General features: G+C 45.6%; 1 protein-coding gene across 1 annotated transcript; it reads right to left on the reverse strand.

The window, feature by feature from the left end:
- Positions 1–1414: 1414 nt before the first annotated feature.
- On the reverse strand, positions 1415–4917 carry hey1 (hes-related family bHLH transcription factor with YRPW motif 1). Its single transcript, XM_061255565.1, has 5 exons — positions 4609–4917; positions 4119–4194; positions 3846–3929; positions 3610–3691; positions 1415–3021 (listed from the first exon to the last, which is right to left on the reverse strand). The coding sequence occupies exons 1-5, from the start codon at positions 4692–4694 to the stop codon at positions 2384–2386; spliced, it is 966 nt and encodes a 321-aa protein (XP_061111549.1). The 5' UTR covers positions 4695–4917; the 3' UTR covers positions 1415–2383.
- Positions 4918–21792: the final 16875 nt, after the last annotated feature.

Raw genomic sequence — 21792 nt, forward strand, 5'->3', positions numbered from 1 at the left:
AGAATGGCCTGGAACCGGTTTTAAAGAGCAAACGTTCAAATTCGATCAAGGCCGGCGGGAAGAAAGAAAAGGCCGTGAGGTGGAGGAGTGGAGGGACGAACCAGCCGGGCCTGTGAAAGGGGGAGATGAAGGGGGACGGCTGTGTGGGAGAGCAGGAAACCAGGAGGAGTGTGTGCTGCAACCGCTCTGGGACAAAGCCCCGCTGTGTTCACACTTCCCTCTCTTTCTCTCCCTCGCCCACACTGCTCCAGCTTCCCACAGTCCAGACCAGTCGGGCGGCCATTGTTCGGGATATCCCCCTTGTTGCTAATCGCTTCCTGGACATACAGAGAGGCCACAGAGCTTTACAGTTTCACCTCTGCCACGGAGTCAGAGGGGCTCTGTCTTAGGCTCCCATAAAGACATACACAGTGCCCTATTGCTGTTATTTATGTGTGGGAGATTTACAGATACCCATGTACATCGTAGCTAATGTATTTCTGTCATCGAGGTAAAGTAACATATTCTGGTATTTGTATTTAAATGGTAAATGGTTGGCATTTATATATAGCCTTTATCCAAAGCACTGTACATGTGATGTTTTTTCATTCACCCATTCATACACACACTCACATGACAATGGTGATTGGCTGCCATGCAAGGCACCAACCAGCTGATCAGGAGCATTTAGGGGTTAGGTGTCTTGCTCAGGGACACTTCGACACACCCAGGGCGGGATCAAACCGGCAACCCTTCGACTGCCAGACAACTGCTCTTACATCCTAAGCCAATTCGACCCCATTTACTCAAATATGTGCATGACCTGCTATGTTTTTTGTTGTATTTTTTTTCCAATTAGAGAGTGTGGGATTACAAAGACTGCTGTTGACTGTGACAGTGGTCTCTGACTTCAGTCATGGTGTACGGTATGTCACAGTCACTGATACTTCAACCCACAAGTCTAGGTAACACAAAGGAAAGAGAGAAGTCGAAATCTGCCACAGCTTATTTTATTGAGAAGTCATAGATCGGTGTACAAGGATGGAACCATACAACCTCAAGCTGCAATGTACTAGCGCTAGCATCCTTGTTATTTCTTCCAGAGTAAAGCTGAGAAATATGATTTGTCAACGCACTGTTCACAAATACAGTACCCTCGTCTCTTCAAGAGTGTAAACACCTGATTTTTGTCACTAAAAAATGTTTTTCTTCAAAGTTACACAAAAGTATTTTTGAGGGTGCATTTCTTCACACACTTAGAATTAAAAAGGGGGAGTGTGTGTGCATGGGGTGGGGTCAAAATGGCAAACAACTTTGCAGGTATATTGCATATCCATCAGCATGTAAGAAATAGTTGTGTTCTATTCTGGCAAAAGTCCCTTTGGAAATGGATCCTTTTAAATAAAATATGGAAAATAAAACAAGGAGGCTGAGAATTGATCAAAGTGTGTATTCCAAGGCACCTGGAAAAGGCCTTAGGTGTTTTAACATCTTATTTATAGACATAAATATATACAATAAAATGAAATTCAGCTTTGCAAGTCTCAGACATGCATACAGAATTCTAAAAATGAAATCCTTTTTGAAAAAATAAAAATCGACTACTTGACTTGAGAAATACAAAACTACACTCTATTGGCAACAACAGATTCAAATAATATTGTTAGTCAGGATAGTGACTTTGAAGGTTAATATGGTGAGTTAATACCATAGGAACACATAAGAGAACTGACTGGGTTTTCCAGTTGATTGAATGCAGCATCGTAACCAGGAGTCAAGTCTAAATCTTAAGACACAAAGCTGGCAACCCAAGGGTGATGGCATAGAATCTGTCGAAATGATGACATTTCACACATGACTCTTCAAGTCAATGTCACTTGCATATAATGTTTAAAAACGGACCGTTATATAAACAGTTGGTTTTCGGCGATTCCAGCCCACGGTTTATTATGCAAGAGTGTCTGCGCCTTCCTCTCAGTAGTCGGGAAAGGTAGCAGTGCAGCACGCAGCTAAACACAGAGACAAAGAGGACAGTTTCACAGAAGTAAATGGGCAACAGCTTGACCATCTGGGCAGTCCACCCTTGATTAGTTTAAAATAGGAGTGGCACTAACAGTGGAAGGGGGGCAGACCCCACCAAACCCTCACTGCTCAAAATAAAATGAAAAAAACGCAGTCAATGATGCTGTAAATTAGTCTGTTTTGTCCTTTCCTCTTTTGTTCAAAGAAAGAGAATTACTAAAACTGTAATTCTACGTCTCTCTACTGCCAAAAATAAGAAGAAAGAAAATAAAAAACAGCAAGAGAGAAAAAAAGAAAATGGCCGCCTGTTGTTTTGGCTGTTTTCACGAGAAGCCCAGCTCAGCTGGTGCGCTCAGTTCAGGGTGGGAGGGGTGGGGAGAGTTCAGAAAGCCCCGATCTCCATCCCCCAGGGCCGGTAGGGCTTCCCCAGGGAGGCGGAGGGGCCGGAGGGGCTGAGGGCGCTGGGGGAGAGCAGCGGGAATGCGCTGAAGGAGAAGGGGAACGCCGACAGGGAGGAGAGCGAGGAGAGCAGGGGAGGCGAGAGCTTGGAGGCGGCCACCGGCAGGCCCGGGGGGAGGCCGGCGTTCGGGGGCATCCTGAGGGGCCCGTGCCCCGCCTCGGGGTGCGATGCTCCGCCGAGCCGGCTGGGGGCGTGGGGCTCAGAGGAGGACGAGGAGGCGGAGGGGGAGGAGGAGGTGGAGGAGGAAGAGGAGGAGGAAGGGGGGCTGCTGGTGGAGCTGCGCGAGGCTGAGGCCGGCTGTTGCTGGTGCTGCAGGAGGAGGTGGTGCGCCAGGTGGGCGGGCGGAGTCCCGAAGGCCGAGCCCCAGGCCAGGTGGCCCAGGCCCGAGTGCACCTCCCTCTGGGAGGCGTAGCTGTTGAGGTGGGAGACCAGGCGGATGCGCAGCGGGTCGGCGCTGTCCAGCCCCTCGATGATGCTCAGGTAGCGCGCCGTCTCCGCCAGGCACTCGCGGAAACCCAGGCCCCGGTAATCCATCGCCAGCGCGTGGGCATCAAAGTACCCTGCAGCAAAGAGCGAAGGGAGGTCAGGTGGTGACACGCTTATACACAATATCAGGAAACCAGGGAGACTATAAAAAAGGAAATCTACTCTTCCTTCACTTAATACACTTCTGGGAGTGTACAAGCCAAGCACTCAATGGGAGACAGAAACCTCTCAAATATGGTAAGCATTAATTTCCTGGACTTCACTCTGTACACCTATACTGCAAGCTAGGTTCACGGTAATTTCCTTGGTGCCACTTCAGACTTCTTTGGGAGACGGAGGCCTCCTATTATATCGTGTAATATACATACAAAAAATAGTCTGCAGAAGATGCAATGCCTTGAAACAAATATGCAAAGTTTATTTTGAAATTCCTAATGCCAAAAAAACGAAAATATCTCAGCTTACTAACCACATATCATAGCCTGAATTTCTCTGTACGTCCCTGGGTATACTATAGCGATTGATCAAACCCCTACAAAATGCAAAACAAACACGCAAATAAAGGCTTGAAGGCGACCACATATAGTTAAGGCACACTTTCAATATGATTCTCTTCAACGTGGCAACCGTCTATAAATGCATCATTAATTTGCAGTCGTTACCTTTTCCTCCAGCGGCATGAAGCATCTTCAAATGATCGACAGTCATCTGCAGTATCTCCGCCTTTTCCAATTTCGCCGAGCCCTGGAAGGGTCAAGAAAAGCAGCCATTAGAGACAGAATGAAAAACCGCTCACGTCAGCGTCCACGACGCTTAAAACATACACCACTACTTGTTGTTAATATCTGTACTATATACAATTTGTGAGTGGTGATTTCATCTGACGGGCTGTTCGTACCTGCTTCTCAAAAGCGCTTGGCACGAGTCTGCGGAGTTCAGACAGGCTGTTGTTGATCCTGTCACGGCGACGCTTTTCAATGATCTAATTGAAAGAGAAATCGGTCAATATGGGTGATACACAATAACACGAATGCCACCAATTGGCAATCTATATATTCATATATAATACATTTAGCAAACCTGCACGCAAATAAGTTAACGTTAGCCACATTATTTGAGACCTTATTAAGGTTAACGTTAATTAACGCAAAAAAGGAAAGTTAATACTCACTCCTCGACGCCGTTTCCTCGCCTGTACTTGAGTCGATGTTGAGGGAGACATCGATCCGTGCGGAGAACAGAGGTTCCTTTTGTGAATAAATGAGTTGCATATTAAAATATCAATCATTAAAATATTCAGTTCTGCATCATTCAAATATTTTCCTGCAAAGAAATCCTAATAGCACGAATGCTTAATTAACTATGACATGGTCAAATTCGCGTCTCTGGAGTTTTGGAGATTGCAGGGTGGCCAGTACTTAAGTATTGCTGTATTTTTAGCAACTTCGAAACAGGAATATACTTTACCCCATATTCCCCCGTTAGAAAAAATACAATTTAATTACCAGTTTTTGTTAACTACATCTGCAAGCCATTTTCATAAAATTTCAAGACAATTTCTACAATTTCGAACATTTCGATCTATCTATCTATATAGTCATCTGTCTTCTCAATATTAATGTTAATTTAACAGTTACGCAGTTCGTTTGCAACTAGCTTACCCATTTTCATCAGCACTCTCTTTCTCTACCTCAATGTTTTCATCGAGCTCACTGTCCGAGGAGCTGAAATCGTGATTTCTTTTCATTTTGATGTCTTGAGTAAGGTTCTCCTAGTCCTTTATCGTGCGCCTGGTCAGAGTACTTGTGTCAACTGCACCACCAGTTCACCCGTTTAAAGAACCAAGCTTTCCCACGGTATCATTTCAGCACCACTGTCAGTCATAGGGGGAGGAGAAGGAAGTGGTAAGCCAATGAAAAATCAACAGGGCTTTGAGTGACAGTGCAGTTTCGGCATCCAGAAAAAGAACACGCCCCTCTTATTTGAATATATTGTTGACAACGGTCCAATAGAGCTGCACTCCGTGCCTAGCGCACTCCGCCCCCGTGTTTGCGAGCACTGAAGCTGCCTGTCTGTCCCGGTTGTGGCTGGCCGGCTGTCAGCACGCGCTAGCCGTGGGAAAGTTCCCTCGCCGAGCACTGATAACCAATCAGGGGCGACGGCCGTCTCCGGCATTGGAATGAATGGGGCAATTGGTTAGGGCGACGGGCGGTCTGCGAGTGAGCGTGTGAACCTGTAATCTAATACTAACTCATCCGACCCAGAGCAGTGTACAAGAGGAAGCTACGAAGTATAATCTTACCCCACGGCGAGGCACCGTGCGTGGAAGATGCAAACGACGTTCGAGGACTGCGCCCATACAAAAGGCATAATGCAATTAAAAGAAACCCCTTTTCTCCAACGCACACCCTCCACGCCGCAGGACAGCCAAAGTTCTTGCAGTGCTTACAAATACTTTGACAGGGATTGTTCTAATTTCTATCACTTTAGGGGACCACCAAATGTATAAATATTTGAACTTCACCAGCTTGCCCTGGGCAAGTCTCTTCCAATAAATAAGCTGAAATGAATAAGCCTGTGTTTCTCACTGCCTCCTGCTGCAGTTTCCAGTCACAGGCCCAGGCTTGAAGTGTAGTCGCGTGTTTTCCCACTTCACCGAGCTGACAAGATGGAAGAGACAAAGACAAAAATATCAGCTACCAGGTATTAACATCACAAACTGCGCAGGGGATGAGCCGTGCTTTAAGATACTTTGACTTGCAGACAAGCATGGAATGCAGTCTGCTAACATTAATACGAATCCCATTTACAATACTGCCTTAAGGTTCCTTCTTTGAAACACGAACAATAGCGGAATTGAGCCTTTTGAAACTGGCAGGTAAACAGCAGCAAGAGTTCACAGTTCAACATAAATTAAATAAGAAAAAAATTAATGCCATAACTGATGATTTGGGGGATGGGACAATAAGGCAGTTATTTATTTTATCATTTAATTTGCATTTGAAATGTATATTTAATATAGTACTGCATATGGGGCGCACTAGTCAGCTTTTCAAAGGGGTTACATCACAGGCTAAATGCAAGATGCATTCATGGCTTTCAAGTTGAGCTCACTGCCTATGGGACAAAAAAACCTGTGTGTCGTTCATCGTCTGGTGTTAGCCGCATGGGTCAAAAGCAGGGATCGGACATGATGCACAGCGTCACTCAGGGCTGCTCGAACCGTGCAAAACTGGCAACCAAACTTCCCATTGCCTTGCATGGCATAATGTTGTGGGTGCCAGTTGTACTTTCAAATATGTAACTGAGAAAGTACAGCATATTTGTTGAACAAATATGATTTTCCTGCAAAAGCCCCATTCAGAAAAAAATGGGAGGAAATTAAGTGTCAAGTCCTGTAATACAATGTCTTGTTCCTATTTGATTCCCAGCAGGTCGCCGCCCCTCATGTTATTATTAGATCCATATCTTTAGACGTTGGATTCTTATCAGACTAAATGCGGTGCATACAGTTTTCATCCGTACAGATGAGAAGCTCCCTTATTATAGCATACGTGAATGACAGGAAGCACTTTGGGCTGTTGTGTTGTTATTGTTTTTTTTTTTCTACCGGTCACTGGTTAACATGACAGACTAACTAAGTGACTGTTTTTATTTTTTGCCCTGTGTTCTTGGGCCTGATTGTCAGGGAGGACCCTTTGTTTTGGGGGGTGGAGGCCGGGGGTTTACTGTAACTGAAGTTCACATGGGGTTCCCACGCTTCTATTTTCTGCCGTTTTTGTTCCTCATTCTCGTCGCATACCCTAATTAGCGGTTCCAGGGGTTTCTTTGAAGGTGAGGGCTCACGACACGACATCACTTCTTCCAGAGATCACACTGGAGCCACTTTTTGCGCAAGGGGTGAGGGAGTCCTTTCACCCTCCTTGAGTGTTTTTTACAATATCAGATGATCTAAGCTCGCAAACATAAACATTTTATGGAATAGAAATTTGGCCCAATAGTACAGACTTTTAACTCACTGTAGCAAACATTTTCTCTTAACGCTGTAATACCAGTTAAGTCACTGGGATTTGTTCTATTATGGCAAAGATCTAATTTGTGTATGCATCATGTTTTCCTTATAGTCAAAGAATGACTCATCAAATTTAATTTTGCTCGATTAAGATAACGAAACAGAGCAAGCAATGGGAAAGAAAAGGCAAGGTTTTTGTTTTGAAGCAAACAACAGACAATATTTCAGAGCTGACCACAGACAAAAAATTCCTTCAGTGTCAAAATGTACAAAAGGCCTCAGTCACAAAATGTGAGAAAGGAAGGGCTAATCTTCTGTGGGATGCATCAGCGTTTTCTGTTCTCCTTCTGGACAGTGTTGTCAGGATGGACTTTATCAAGAACCTCTCTAAAAAACAAACCGTAAAATGTGACGATCTCAGTGTCATAGATTGGGGCTCCTTGGACAAGACAGATGTTCCTTATCCGAACAATAAGTCGCCCGTCAGAAAATCTCAAGATGCGCAATAGTCAGAGACGATATTGTTCGTAAACAGCCTTGTGCATTCACATCTCGGCCGGAGAGGGGCCTAGCTTTGTTTCAAGGTCGAGGAAAGGAAGCAGATACTAACTCTCTCTGAAACCTGTGTGACACCTTTCATTGTGCTGCTGCGGTGGCCATTGTTCTGGGCAGGGGCCTGGGCTCTGGGGCAGCCCCCCTCAGCCCTCGGCCGGGTCTCTCTCCCGTACTCACAGGCCCATTCTTCTCTGCCCGGCTGAATCCATCGCGTTAGAGCGGCGTGAAATCAACTCCGGTTGCCCTCTCGGTACGTGTATGTGGAGGAAGCGTCACAATGCCGGGGCTGCGGTCCCCCGGCCGCCCCACGTGCTCTGAAAGGGGTCGGGATTCTGTGTCAGGTTGTGTCAGGGGGGTGGGGGGTGGCGTGGAAGAGGGGCAAAGGAAGAATCGCTCTTTTGTTTTCTCAAAGTTTATATTGGGAAAGCCTGTGAGGCATTGTCATGCCCCCCCCCCCCCCCTTTCCACTCAACAACCCTCAATGTAGGACATTTACACAAATAACAACAAAAAGTCAAGTGTGTAACTAAGCATTACTTTGTGACCTCAAATTCAAGCTGGGATATGTCCTGTAATATTCCATGATCCCTTTATATTTTTCATGTTTTTTTTACCTGAGTGTACTTCTCAATCTAGTGTATCAATTCTGCTTTCATTTTCACACGAAACCTTCAATTCCAAGAAGGCCTCAAATCAACACAGAAATGACTAACCAGAAATTACTGTTTTGAATGGCCATCCTGAGGAATGCCCAGGTTCTCTACACTTGAACACAATCTAGTGTTATCCTTGCAAATGAAGTTTATATAAATAGGAAATAAATGTATAATTTGAGAAAAGCATTATTTCGAATCATTAATACAGAAGAACATTTTTCACATTTGAAAACTCAGTACAGATAATGAATGCAGCAACACGACCACATCTTGCAAATGAATAAATGCAATATATGAAGACATTTTCAAGCCTCTAAGTGAATAATTGAATGTAAAATATTGCTAAGCACAGCCACCATTACGGCCAAGCCAGTAAAGCTCTTGTTAATTCACTTTTTGTGATGTGAGCCTAGGAGCTCAGGCAGAGGTAGCGGGAGACAGGTTACGGTAATCGACGTCTGCCCCAGCAAGGCTCCGCGTGGGTGGCCCGCTCACGGATGCTGGGGAAAACCGAAAACCGAGAAGAGAAACCCAAGGAGCTTGTCCGGGTGGGACCAGGGTCAGATCTCTGCGCCTCCGTTCATCCTTTTATATCTGAAGAGGGGGGAGGGGGGGGGGGGGCGGTTTGAGGAAGACAGGAGACAGGAAGGAACGTGGCGCCCTGCCCCTGTGCTGCTTTCACCACAGCTGGGGAAGTCTGCAGGGCCCTGCTTCTCACAGGGGACCTGTCAACAGTTTCGCTTTTCACTTTCAACAGCATTGCTTGTGTACACCAGAACTACTGTGTGACATCATGCTGTTTAAAAGCACAGCACTTATTTGATGTTCTTCATCCAGGTAATGCTGATTTAAATGATGTTAGAAATCAACTAAAAAAGCACTAATTCTCTCATTAGTGAGTAAGTGGTGTTGGGGTCCAGTGATGTTGATTCTCCATTGACTTTGACAGGCTGGAGCCTTGGTTCCGGAAGTCAGGCTACTGCCCACACACTTTTCCTAATTCGATAAGGAACCGTGGTGAAAAGACCCAGACTGCAGTGTGGATGGGAGGGCTGTGGACTGACCTTTGTCCTGCTCCCTCGGGAGGGCCTTCTCCAGTGGCTGAGCTCCGTGACCCCGGTAACGGGAGGAGGTCAGGAGGGCGGGGTCGTGCGAAACCCCCCGCTGCTTCTCGTCCAGGGCTGGGAACCGGCGTGGCCCGTGTGATCCTGTGAAATCAGGCCCTCCGGGGGCGGAGAGTGAGAGGTCTAAGTGGCTGGGGGCCCCTCAGGTCCGGCCCAGCGCGACGGGGACTGGCCGTGGGGGCCCCAGGGCCCGCTCCGAACCCAGAGAGCTCAGTCTACTCGAAGCTCAGCCTGGGCCCCGAAAAGCAAACACACTTGTTTGTTTGTGGCCGTTTGCTTTTCCTCCCTATGTTTCTCTACCATGGCCAATTAGGTCTGGTCTCCAGCCATGAAGAGCTAAATGGAGTCTGACCCTTTGACCTTTGACCTTTACGTGGAGAAAATGAAGACAGGTGAGGTCCACACCCTCCTCGGTTTTCGGTGCTTTGTTGTATTTGTCAAGCTGATGGATCATGTGTTGGGATCGTTTAGCCTGCATGTGTGTGGTTGACATGGAGGAACATCAGGAAAAAAGGTTGTAGACTCAGTGATAACAGAGCAGGATAGAAATAGGGGCTCCCAAATGAGGACTGGACCATTTCTAAAGACTACATTCCCTCACTTGCAACTATAAACATTTGATTTAATACAGACCTACGTTAAATAATGTTGAAAGAATGACACTTTATGTGTATGTCCTCACATTTAACCTGCTGTATTCACTAAATTTGCATCTCCTGGTTACTGTGGCTAAACCCGTTAACTGCTCTAGACCTCCTCCATTAGCTAAAGTAATTAAAAATGGCATTTCTTGCATTGCTCCGATGAATCCAACGCAAGACTCCAGTGTGATATTTCTGACACGGATCACGCACTTTGCAGCAGGGCCTCTGGGACCGTGGACGTCTTCTCCCGCGCTCTGGAGAAGAGCAACTGTTTCCCTCCGCTCGACCTCGGCGTGTCAGTTGCTCGCCCGCTGTGGCCCGAGTCGGACAAGTGGAGATGGCGGGGTGATTACGGGGAGCAACTGCGGGCCGACACGCAGCTTGCAAATGTCAGGAGGCTGTCAGTGGTGAAAGACAAACTGCGCTGGCCCTCACACCCCGCACTTCCCAAAACGTGGCCCGGGACATTCACCCTGCGCCGTCAGCACACCGTAACCTTACCCCCTGCCCTGCTAAAGCCAGGCAGGGGTGTGGCTCACCACCTACCCCCAACGACTGCTTCTCCGCACTCTGTTTTTATCTCTGTTCTATGGGCCTTAAAGGTACAATAGGTAATATTTTTGTGTAAAACCATTGTTACAAGACAATTGTAGACCACTTCCTATCATTGAAAAAGGCCCACTGACATGTTGACTCACCCTCTGCTTGTGTTTATAGTCCTTAAATTCAAGTTTCAAAATATACAGTTGACTGACAGACACTGTACCAAAACATTGTATAGCTATACAATAATTCAAGCTCATTTGTTGAAAATTGGTTCTAATTGCCACAGCCAATGGCATGGGGAGGTTTCACGTCAGTGTGTTCACCGAGAAGGTGGAGGGATAAACAGTGTTGTGGTTTGAGGGTGTTTGTTGCTGCAATTCCTCTCTTGACTGTTAGAAGTCTGAAATTACCTATTGTACCTTTAATCCAACAGAATTGCAGTGTGCTCCCCAGGAATAGGAGCCATTGTGTTTCCTGTAATGTTAAGGGTGCACTATGCCAGGAGCTTCTGTCCGGTTTAAGGGTTGCCCTGGTAGCAACAAACTCTTAAGCTGCCTCACCAGCACCTCAAATGGATGACACAGCATTATCTTGCTTCATACTTCACCATCAGGTGTTAAGTGGGTGTGTGGAAGCTTTGACTGAGTTAAGAGCAAAGTTGAGTATCTTCTTAAGTGATGGAGCAAGTGTGTGCAACTGTTTATTGTGGTGGTTGCTGCATTTGCTGCTGTAGGTCATGACACTCAGGGTTCATACAACAAAAGACATAAACTTTACACAGATCTAGCAATAACAGTTATATTCTTTCATTAACTTTTGTGAACTATTTATATAACTCATATGAACTATAATGAGTATGACACATTGTTATGATACATTGTTATGATACACTCTATGAGTGTAGTCTTAAGAATGGTTATGAATGCACTCATGGACTTGATCAAGTTTAGAATTATTCTTGGTTATGTATAGGCGGTTTATTGCTTTCTATTTCTGAGTTTCTGTTCTATTTCAAACTTGGAAAAAAATTATTTAAAATCATGACTATTATCATGAATAGTTGCCTTTGTGTTTCCATTTTCTGTACTGTGCCAGGACAACTAGGCCAGATAAAATAAGTGCCTTGTGCATCTGCCCTTCTTCAGTTTGGACGAGCAGATGATGTATCTTATTATATCGCTACTTTTACTTGGAACAATACGGTTCCGCGAAACAGCCTGAGACTCGTTTAGAGACGGCCCCCGAGGCTTCGAAACACAAACACAGAGGTCCTGCCTGCGGATGCCTGGAGCATTAAAGCATTAGTTCTGAAATTTCTCCTGCTTATTAAATATGATTACATGTGAAATAAAAAGAGCTTCCTGTGTCTGATACTCTCACTTCTCTTCAGGATCCGTAATTACAGTGTCAAGAGATGACACTCACCCCCTCCTGCCACAAAAAATTCAGAGACAATACATTCTTTTTTTCTCCTCGGTGCTTATTGCTGACTTATGGTGTCAATACTGTGCATTGTCAAGATGTAAACAAATGGATTTTCGATGGAACAGTTCACATTCTTGAATCGTCCTATGAGGTATTTGAACCAACAGCCATAAATGTAACTCTTTCGTAGCCTTCTCTGAACCGAATCGGGCAGAATGTCCGATATCGCGAGCGTTACGCACTCCGCGTTTCTGATTTTCCGCCAGTCATCCAGACGCTGTGGTGATCGCAGAGCCACCGTCGGTCAGGAGGAGGTGAAAAAAACGACCGCGGTCGGACTAAATATGGAAAACAAAAGAGCAGAGATCTCTCCCTCCCCTCCGTGAACCGCGCTCCATGGGAAAGGCGCGTGATTAAATTGGGTTTTGTGGGGGTTTTGTCCGTTGACTGTCCCCACAAAGGAGCGGGGCTCAGGCTGTGCCTGGAAGAGATAATCGGAGACTGGTGGACTGTGTTCTGAAACTGGCACCAGCGCGCCCTGCCCTCCCGAGTGTCACCGGGAAGCGCATTTGCATGTGAAAAACGGAAGGAAATTAAGTTGTCGAGGGTTTGCTCGCTTGTTTTTCTGTTTTCTTTCGGGGGGTTTTTTCTCTGTCTCTCGTTCCCTTTTCTCAATCGCGCCTTAAAGTCAAGGCCAGGACTTGATTCCCAACAACAGTCTCCCACACACACTCCTGACTCCCATGAATCCCCTCCTCCACCCCCCCCACCCCACCCTCACCCCCGCCCCCATCCTCACCTCCCCCCAAACACACCCCCTCCACCCAATACCCTACCAATGCCAGGAAGCTAAGAGGTATAAGCAAGCATTTGTTAAAATCTGGACTCTACCCAGCTGCCTTCCTCCATCCTCCCTCAGGTCTCCCTGGGTGACTGCGTGTGTGTGCGCGGGCGTGCGTGTGTGTGTGTGTGTTTAGGAGGTGCTGTTTCCCACAGCTCTGATCTAATTCGGCTGTAATTCAATCTCCGTGTGAGCGACGCTCTGCCAGCGTTCTCCCACCCGCCAGCCGCCTCTCTCCCGTTGGTCGGGAGTGTATCAGGCATTCCCACCGTCAGTCCCTCTGGCTCACTGCGCCCCGGCCCCCCGGATCGGTTTACCACGTCAGCTATGGGAGCTGTCGGCAGCCGCGGCGCTCACAGGCTTCCTCGTATCCTGTGTGCACACCATCCCGACACCCTATACCTGGCGCTCGGCAACTGCACGGGGGGAGGGGGGGCCAAAGGGGGGAGGGCGAGGGGTTAGGGGGGCACGGTGGGTGGGGGCCTCAAGTTTCGTGACATTTAGGCCGCCGGGGCAGGGACGGACGGACTGAAGACAGACGGAAAAGAAATAAAAACAGATGTGAGCGAGCGCGGGGGAGCTGTGTGTGTGTGTGTGTGTGTGCTGGTGTGTGTGTGGTGTGTGTCGGTGTGTGTGTGTGGTGTGTGTGCTGGTGTGTGTGTGGTGTGTGTGCTGGTGTGTGTGTGTCGGTGTGTGTGTGTGTGTGTGTGTGCTGGTGTGTGTGTGTCGGTGTGTGTGTGTGTGTGTGTGTGCTGGTGTGTGTGTGTGGGTGTGTGCTGGTGTGTGTGTGGTGTGTGTCGGTGTGTGTGTGTGGTGTGAGTGTGGCGTGTGTGTGTGGGTGTGTGCTGGTGTATGTGTGGTGTGTGTCGGTGTGTGTGTGTGGTGTGAGTGTGGCGTGTGTGTGTGGTGTGTGTGTGTGTGGCGTGTGGGAATGTGTTGGTGTGTGCCGGTGTGTGCGTGCAACACAAGCTGATCTTAGTTCAGCCTGAAGGCGAAAAAAAAAACAAGCAAACAAAAAGCTGCTTGTTAACTAAACACACAGAACTGGGTGTGAGCGCTGTTGTTAATCCAAGAAGATTTATGAGGCTGCCCATCCTTCCAAATCAACTTTAAACGGTTAAAATAATGATTTAAAAATGATTTTGTACTTGATGATTGAATGCTTTTAACACATTGACATTACTTTTTAATAGACAAATACGTACCTCAAGCTTTATCACAAACATTAAAACACTTTGACCACAAATATTTGATTTCTGGCGAACGTACGTGATTTTATTTTCCTGTGAGAGAATAGTTTTCAGAGGGTTATATGAGTCACAGCAGCTCGTTAACTCATCATGGAGTAATCGCAGGAGGCACAAAACGTCCGTGCCTTTTTAAAAGCCCCAGAACAGCAAGAAACGAGACGTCTGACCATCAGATACGGCCACCGGACTTGTGCCCAGCCCTGTGAGCGAGAACAAACAAGTCGCTGGTTCGGTCCCCTCGGGGGAACAGAGCCCACAATGGGCCACAATGAGCAGCGGCACCATGTCTGTTTTATTGAGTTCCCCCGGCCCCTCCCACCGCGTTCCCCCGGGTTCCCTGTTCCACAATGACAACCCTACCCCCCCCCCCCGCTCCCAACCGGAAGAAACGAAACACCAGCGTCCCAGCTCCCATTCAAGAGTGGTTATCCTGCCGGGCAGAACTTCCTCTACCTTCCCCCAGTGGCTCCAGCACCCAGGGCCCGATCAGACTGACCATCAGCTCTGAAGCAGCACCTCTGTCCATGCTTTCGCAGTCTTCCTTCCTTTGTTTTGTCCGCCGAAATGTTCTCACCGCTCTCTCCCTGGGGGGATTGTCAGGGTGGTAAGAACTCAGAGGATGTGGCTAGCTTTTGTTGTTGTTTTTTTATTTTCTGGTTTGCTGGAGAGGACGTAGTTTGCTGTTGCGTTTTCACTCCTTCGTGCCTTCGCTCAGCTCCCAGTGTGTGAACGTTTCCCTTCCCGCCTCCAGACTTGTGCCACGAGGGAGGCCTGCTGTGTTTGGCTTTCTCACCGCCGTGCTGTTCAGCCAGGGTCAATGTCCCAATAATTCTGATCATAATGTTGCCAGATTACACCCCCCTCCCCCCATAAATGACCTTTAGTAGATTAAATTGCCCCATGGACAGGACTGGAAGTTATCCAGATGAACACTAAGCTTATTTTCTGCATGTTTCCCTTGCGTTTTTTGGCCAGACCTTTACGAAAAACATATAAAACGCTTGTTAGCGATGCCGTAAATGTGTCTGGGACAACCAAAACAATTCAAGGTTTGGCAACAGTTGGGCAGTGTTCAATCTCCCAGCCAGCGCAATCATCAACCTTTAAGAGGACCGGTCACTTTACTCTGGGTGACAACAGTGGACGGACTCAACTTGGGCTAAGTTGAATTATGTTGCTTCAGTCAGTTTTTGTTTAGGAAGAAATGAGAATGCCCAGAGAGAGCAGGTTGAGCTGAGCATGTCTCCATCCTGCTGGGGTGTCACTCAAGTACCTAACCCCAACCAAACTCCCATCTCATGTGATCAACTATTTGAGGAAGGCAGCTTTGAATGCGGACCATTCATACACATATAAATCAGATGACTGCACCAGCTTCATAAGCGTATATATTTATATACGCAGCGCATGCATAATGTCAACACGCGTCACAGCTTTCTTAATGTATATCTGCTATCCGCTTTTCCCTGATATTGTTTGGTGGCATTTTCTGACATTAACAGGCTTATAATGAACCCCCAGCCCTGTAGGAAACACCAAACAGACTTCACCCTGCCGCTGGCTGATTAGCAGACCTCATTCATGGCCCATGTATGCCCCTGGCCATTGTGTTAGCCGTGCCAGTGGATTCCATTAGGCTAGCGGCTAGCCCCCTGGGGTGTGTTACAGGGGCTAAATGGGGAGAAGGCTAGCAACAAACGGATACTAAAGCAGGCAGCAGAAGGTCGTATAGAGGGTTGACAACCAGGTAGGGAGGCAGTATGGAAGCCACTGAGTCTGTGGCCGTGACCCACATAAATATGATACTCGCGCCTGATTGGGTGAAAGATGGGCACAATGCTGGCCTGAGTGAAATGTACCCAGCGACAGGCAGCAGGGTGAAAGGGACCGGAGAACTTCACTCTCGGGGACGGTTTCTGCAGCGGCTGAATAGGGAGCTGGCAACTTGCAGGCGCAGTAGAAATCGTACACTCGCGTGGGGCCAGCCTCCTTTTCCCCAGGAACGATTTTAAGACGGATGGGACCAAACAAAAGCGGATCAGGGTTTTGGTGTGCTCGGGGGGTGGGGGGGGTGGGGGAGAGACATGCGAAGCCAAGAAAGGTTTCAGGCGGAATAATGGGAAAATGAAGCGGTTCTGTGCCCTTTTCTGTCACCGCACAATGAAGGGGAGCACCAGAGACACAGGCGTCCAGGGCCAATGGGAATTGTGCCCCGCGGAGGGGAGGTCTGCGAACAGGACGGACCGAGGTCGGGGTCCTCGAGGGCTCATGTCGCCCAAAAGCAATGCCACACCCCTCCTCGGTCGCGTCTCCCCCCCGCCACTCACCTACCTACGACAAACCAAACGCCTCCCACTCAACCCCCCCCCCCCCCCCCCCCCACCCCCCTCCTCATTTTGAGTGGCCTCCTTTATTGGCAAAGGTAACCAGCACTCACATTTTTGAAGGGAGACGGGGGGGGGAGAAAAGAAACATAATTTATGGTCTGTCGCGAGTTTATCACTGAGAAACGTCCCCTTTTTTGGGAGCAGGCTCCTTTCCCAGTGGACGCGCAGTGCCAGCTGTCTCGGCTGCAGGCGAGCCCTGCTTTCCCAAGCTTCGGCCTGTGGGAAAATCCGCACTGGCCACTAATTGATTCCGCCCTGCCAGCACCATTACTCCACAGTGCAGTCAAACTGCCAGTGGCCTGCAGACGGCCTGCTGGACTTCCCCCTCCTCTCTATCTCTCTCTCTCTCTGAATTTCTCTCCCTTCTTTCTACTGCTCACTAGCTCTCTCTCTCTCTATCCCTCTTTCTCTCTATTCCATCTTTCTATTGCTCTTTCTTTCTTCTTTTTCTCTCCCTTCTTTCTATTGCTCACTCTGTGTCTCTCTCAGTCTTTCAGGTTCTCCCTGCCCCTCTCCCTCTATTACTGTATATTTCTCACTATCTCTTTCTCATCCTTCATATGCGTTGTATAAGCAAACTTTTTAGGTTCTGAGCCAAAGCAGGAAAGTCTGTTGTTGGGATCACCAGACAGCAAACACGCAGTCTATTTTATGTGCCTTTCATCACACGCATGACATGACACACGCAGGCACTGCAGGCTAAGTGCCTCATCGTGTCCGCCTTATCTCTGCCCACACCCCACCCACTTATCTAGTCTGTCTCCCAGTCAACACGACAGGCACAACGAAGGAAGCTACTGAAAATCTGGCTGCCTAAATTCATATCTTAGTACCCCTTGGAGCTGCAGCTTGGCTGGCCCAGAATATTCTCTTGGGGTTTGGGGGCTCGTTCTGGGTATGCCAAAATAAGTCCATCACAATATACTATATACTGTATATTATACACTTGTGAAGCCACATTACCCTAATTCATTATCCTGGTCAGGTTGTTTTGCCATGCTTATAATGGTGTCCCCACCCATTTTAGGTCAATAGGATTGTGTTCCTGTTCATGAATGATCTACATTGCATTTTAGATTAAAGCTGTTTGTCATTTCATTTTGATATAGAAGAGAAAAAAAATAAAATTGTTTAAATGGTTTTTCAAAGAAAAACATATTTTCCCCAAAAAACAGGTTCCACAATTATTGGCACCCCTGGTTTAATGCTTTGTGCAAATACCCCTGGCAAAGATGACAGCCACAAGCCTTTTCCTATAATTTGTGACAAGGATAAAGAGCATATTTGGAGGGGTTTTTGACCATTCCTCCATGCAGAACCTTTTTGAATATTGATATCCTTGGGGTACTCCCCTCTTCAGTTCAGACTACAGGCTTTTAACGGGATTTAAGTCTGGCCACTCAGATGCCAATTGCGGAACATGATTGTGGTTTTTACTTAACCATTTCTGTGTGAATGTTGATGTATTTGTATTGTCCTGCTGGACAATCTACCTAGTCTCAGCTTCCTAGCAGAAGCAACCAGAATTTCTGCAAAGATTTCCTGCAAGGATTTCCTGCAAAGATTTCCTGGTACTTTGTTGAATTCACTGTGCCATTGATCTTAAATACTGCCCCTGGACCGCTGGCAGCAAAACATCTCCAAAACATCAATGACCCACCACCATATTTGACGGTAGGTATGAGGTACTTCGTCTTGTACGCATTCCATTTTGCCATAGCACTCTCTTCCCGTCATAATTCCAACTTGAGATGTTTGGTTTTGTTTACTGTGCTCAGTAAGGGTCTGTTGGTATGGCAGTGCCATTTTATGGTTCTTCATGAGACTTTGTGACCCCAACAAGCAACCAATAACATCGCCTTAAACTGCGATCCGCGAGTTACTTATGGCCTCCCTCACCATCTTCTTTACCATCCATGAGGATAAAATGCATCCTTTTCCTGGCAAATTTGCTACCGTTCCATATGTTTTACACCTTTTTATTATTGCCCTTACAGTGCTAAGTTTAACCTTTATGTATTTTTTGTACCCATTACGACACTTGTGATGGTCAATTACCATCTGTGGCTTCTGAATTGACAGTTCTTTGGCTCTTTCCCCAGTTCTTTCCCATGCTAATGGTTGACAAATGGATTTTGCATGCTTGTTACCTCATTTTTATCCTCTAGTGAAACAGGCACAATATAGTTAGAGACTGATATTCACTAAAATAAGTAAAATTGTATTGCCATTTCACTTTGTTTGATTTTATTGAAGATAATTGTTATTTTGGCACCTGTGGTTTTCAGAAAAAATGAAATTACTTGATAGAAAACATTGAATAATGAGAGAACATGTATTGAAATAAAAGTAGTTTTCCCATATGTGTGAACATAAAATATAGACTATTTGTTATATGTTTATTGTATGCTTTAAAAATGTCTATGAAGAAGGCCAATAATTCTGGAGCTCAATGCATTTTTAAAGATCAATGTCTGTCTGATCCATAATGGGAAAAAGTATGCTGTATCTCTAAAATAATATTTAAATTCATAATCATATATCCTAGATTTTCATATCCAATAACCAGTATGGCCCAGTGGTTAGCATAAGCAATATTACATCATAATAAACATGAATTTATTACATTACTTCATTATAAACGAATCGTGAAATTCCCCGCTCGCACTTTGTGTTCTCAGAGAAAGATGACAGGGCGGGTGGAGAGTGCGGAGCCCCAGTTGCCTGCGGATCGTCTCGTGATCCGGGCCGCGTTGTCGGCAGACTAATTGGCATAATTGCACCCCTATAAACACCGAGCCGGGAGCCCCGAAGGGTCCCCCATTTGTTTGTAATGAAATATTAACTGCTGTCAGCTGCCGACATGAGAGAGCGGGGCGCTGCGGCCTAACACTTGCCACATGTCTAATTAAAGGTAAGTGCTCGCCCCCTCCAATTAATGCACCATTACAGGTCCCACTCTGTGCCTGTGCATCTGTGTGTCGCACTTAATCCGTCTGGGAGTGCTGGGGGGGGGGGGGGGGGGGGCGGGGGGGGGGCGGGGAGACTGGGCGGTCGGGGGTAGAGTGCTCAGAGTTCATGATCCGGTTCGTCCTCCGGGTCTGCCGGTCATATGGATGTGAACTGTGTTTGACTAATTGGTGCATTCCCACAGCACTGTTCTACTTTAATGGCGATTGTTGGTGACGCTTTATTTTCTGGGGTTGTTGGTTCATTTTATAGTTCAGTGTAAATAGTGGTAATGTGACAGTAAATGTGGTATCAACGCGGTTATAAGAAATTCACACAGTCTACAGTTCACTGAAAGGTCATTTCAATGTTTCTTCTGATTAGTGCCAGTACAATACTGCCAGTAAATAAGCAACAATATTTCCTGTTTGTTGCCAGTTTCTTTTGTTCTTATTTGCAAATGAATCTGGTATATGAACCTGGTTATAAACATGAAAGAACAAATCATAATATGATTCAACTTAATTATAAAAATCACTGTAATATACAAAATCTGTCACATTTTAATGAGACAAATTATGTACAGTACATATTAATTATTTCTGTTTGTTAGCAATAAAACACAAATGTAATCATAGACAAACTGGGCATGCCTTACCAATGAAACCTTAGAGCTGACCTCCTGAATACTAAAACATGTAGAAAATAAGGTAAGCAAACTAATTTTGGATTCATAGCTAAAAGAAAACATAATACACTGCTTTTACCACATATGCCTTTTAAATAATTCAACAATAAAACATTTTTGAAAACCCCCTGCTAATGAGTTATGCATCACATTGAAACAGAAAAATTAATCTTAATCCATGCAGAAGAAAATGTGTTTAATAATATGCAAATTTGTGCTTTTTAATTATTCATTAGCATACGTGAAAACAAATGTCATAAATGTGCATTTGTGTCCACATTCAGAATATAAAATTTTATTTTGATTGGAAGATTTTTCTTTTTTTTTCCTCATACAGCTGTGGGACTTCCCCTTTACAAAATTGTGCGGCTTGTAACTCTGGACAACAAGGATAAAGGTACAAGTATAAAGCTAGATTGTGGCTCATAGCTTGATGTATGTTCCCTCACTGATAACATATAGTATATCCTGAAACATTATTGCAGATACCATACAACTTTAATGGAAATTATTTACTGAAATTCTCCATTTAAAGAAGGGTATCCTCATCACAGAGAGATGAGAGACAGAGAGGGATTCTAATGGCTGTTCTGCTTTCGTCTGCTCTCGAGCAGCGTTGGGGAGTAACAGCGTTACAGTAATCCAGTGTAACACCTGTCTCCATGGGAACCAGCAGTGGAAAGAATACATTTTAACTGGGATGAAAAGTAATTCTGTAGACCTGTGAATATAGTAAACCTGGTGAATATATATATATATATATATATATATATATATATATATATATATATATAAAATAATATAAAATAATTTAACAGTGTTTTTTATGTCTGTGCTTGTATTATATATATATATAAACAATAGAGAAGCCCCCATATAATACAAGCACAGACATAAAAAACACTGATAAATTATTTAATAAAATTTTTACTTGTTTTACAAAAAGAAAAATGTACATAATTACATTTAAAAAAACTTGTTGGCACACTTATGGTTGGAGCCCAGTGGCCATTGCACCCACAACCCTTGGAGATATTTTTTTCAAGCATGGCACCAAAACTTTTCCTTCACTCCATCATCTACATTGGTCATTAGATCATTTCTAAGGTCAGAAACAGCTAACAAAGTTCAGTTTTGAGGTTAACTATGTGGGGTCCGCTCACAGCTTTATTTAAATAATTATGTTTAAATCAAGTTGATGCACTTTTGAAACTATAGTTATTGTCAAACAACTTAATTTGATTTTAAAGAAATTTAAAGAAAGAACCATTTAAAGAAAGTAATCCAAAAGTAGTCAGATTACGTTTCTCATATAAACTAATGTAAGGGATGACATTACAAACTGCAGTTGGAAGCAAGTAATCTGTAATCAGTAAAGGATAACAAATACAAAGTAACCTTCCAACACTGTTCTTGAGTAGATTCACAGGATCTGAGTGGGCATAAATAAAATACACTCATCTGAACAAGCAACTGTACAGAAAAAAAAGCTTTGTTAATTTTATCTTGAATGCTTCTTCAGTCTGCACAAATGTGTAATCATGTGAGAAACATTAACTGGATTCTTCCTGCCCTGAGATACACTCCGACGGACTGAAACCCGGCTTCTCCGTGTCCTGATGGTGCACGCAGGCCTGACTGCGACACTCTCACACCAGCTCTGGCTCTGCGTACAATCGCATCCCCACAGTCCTCACATTCAGGGTTCAGCATCCTTCCCCGGACACCGCATGCCTGACATTCCTGTGGTGTGAGTGACTGCGAGGGG

The sequence above is a fragment of the Conger conger genome, chromosome 9, assembly GCF_963514075.1.
Source record: "Conger conger chromosome 9, fConCon1.1, whole genome shotgun sequence".
NCBI lineage: Eukaryota > Metazoa > Chordata > Actinopteri > Anguilliformes > Congridae > Conger > Conger conger.

Coding starts and splice junctions, on each gene's coding strand:
- hey1 (XM_061255565.1), bottom strand. CDS start 4,694: ATGAAAAGAAATCACGATTTCAGCTCCTCGGACAGTGAGCTCGATGAA. Junction 4,195..4,608: donor GAGAGTGCTGATGAAAATGG/GTAAGCTAGTTG, acceptor TATTCACAAAAG/GAACCTCTGTTCTCCGCACG. Junction 3,692..3,845: donor CAAGCGCTTTTGAGAAGCAG/GTACGAACAGCC, acceptor TGACCCTTCCAG/GGCTCGGCGAAATTGGAAAA.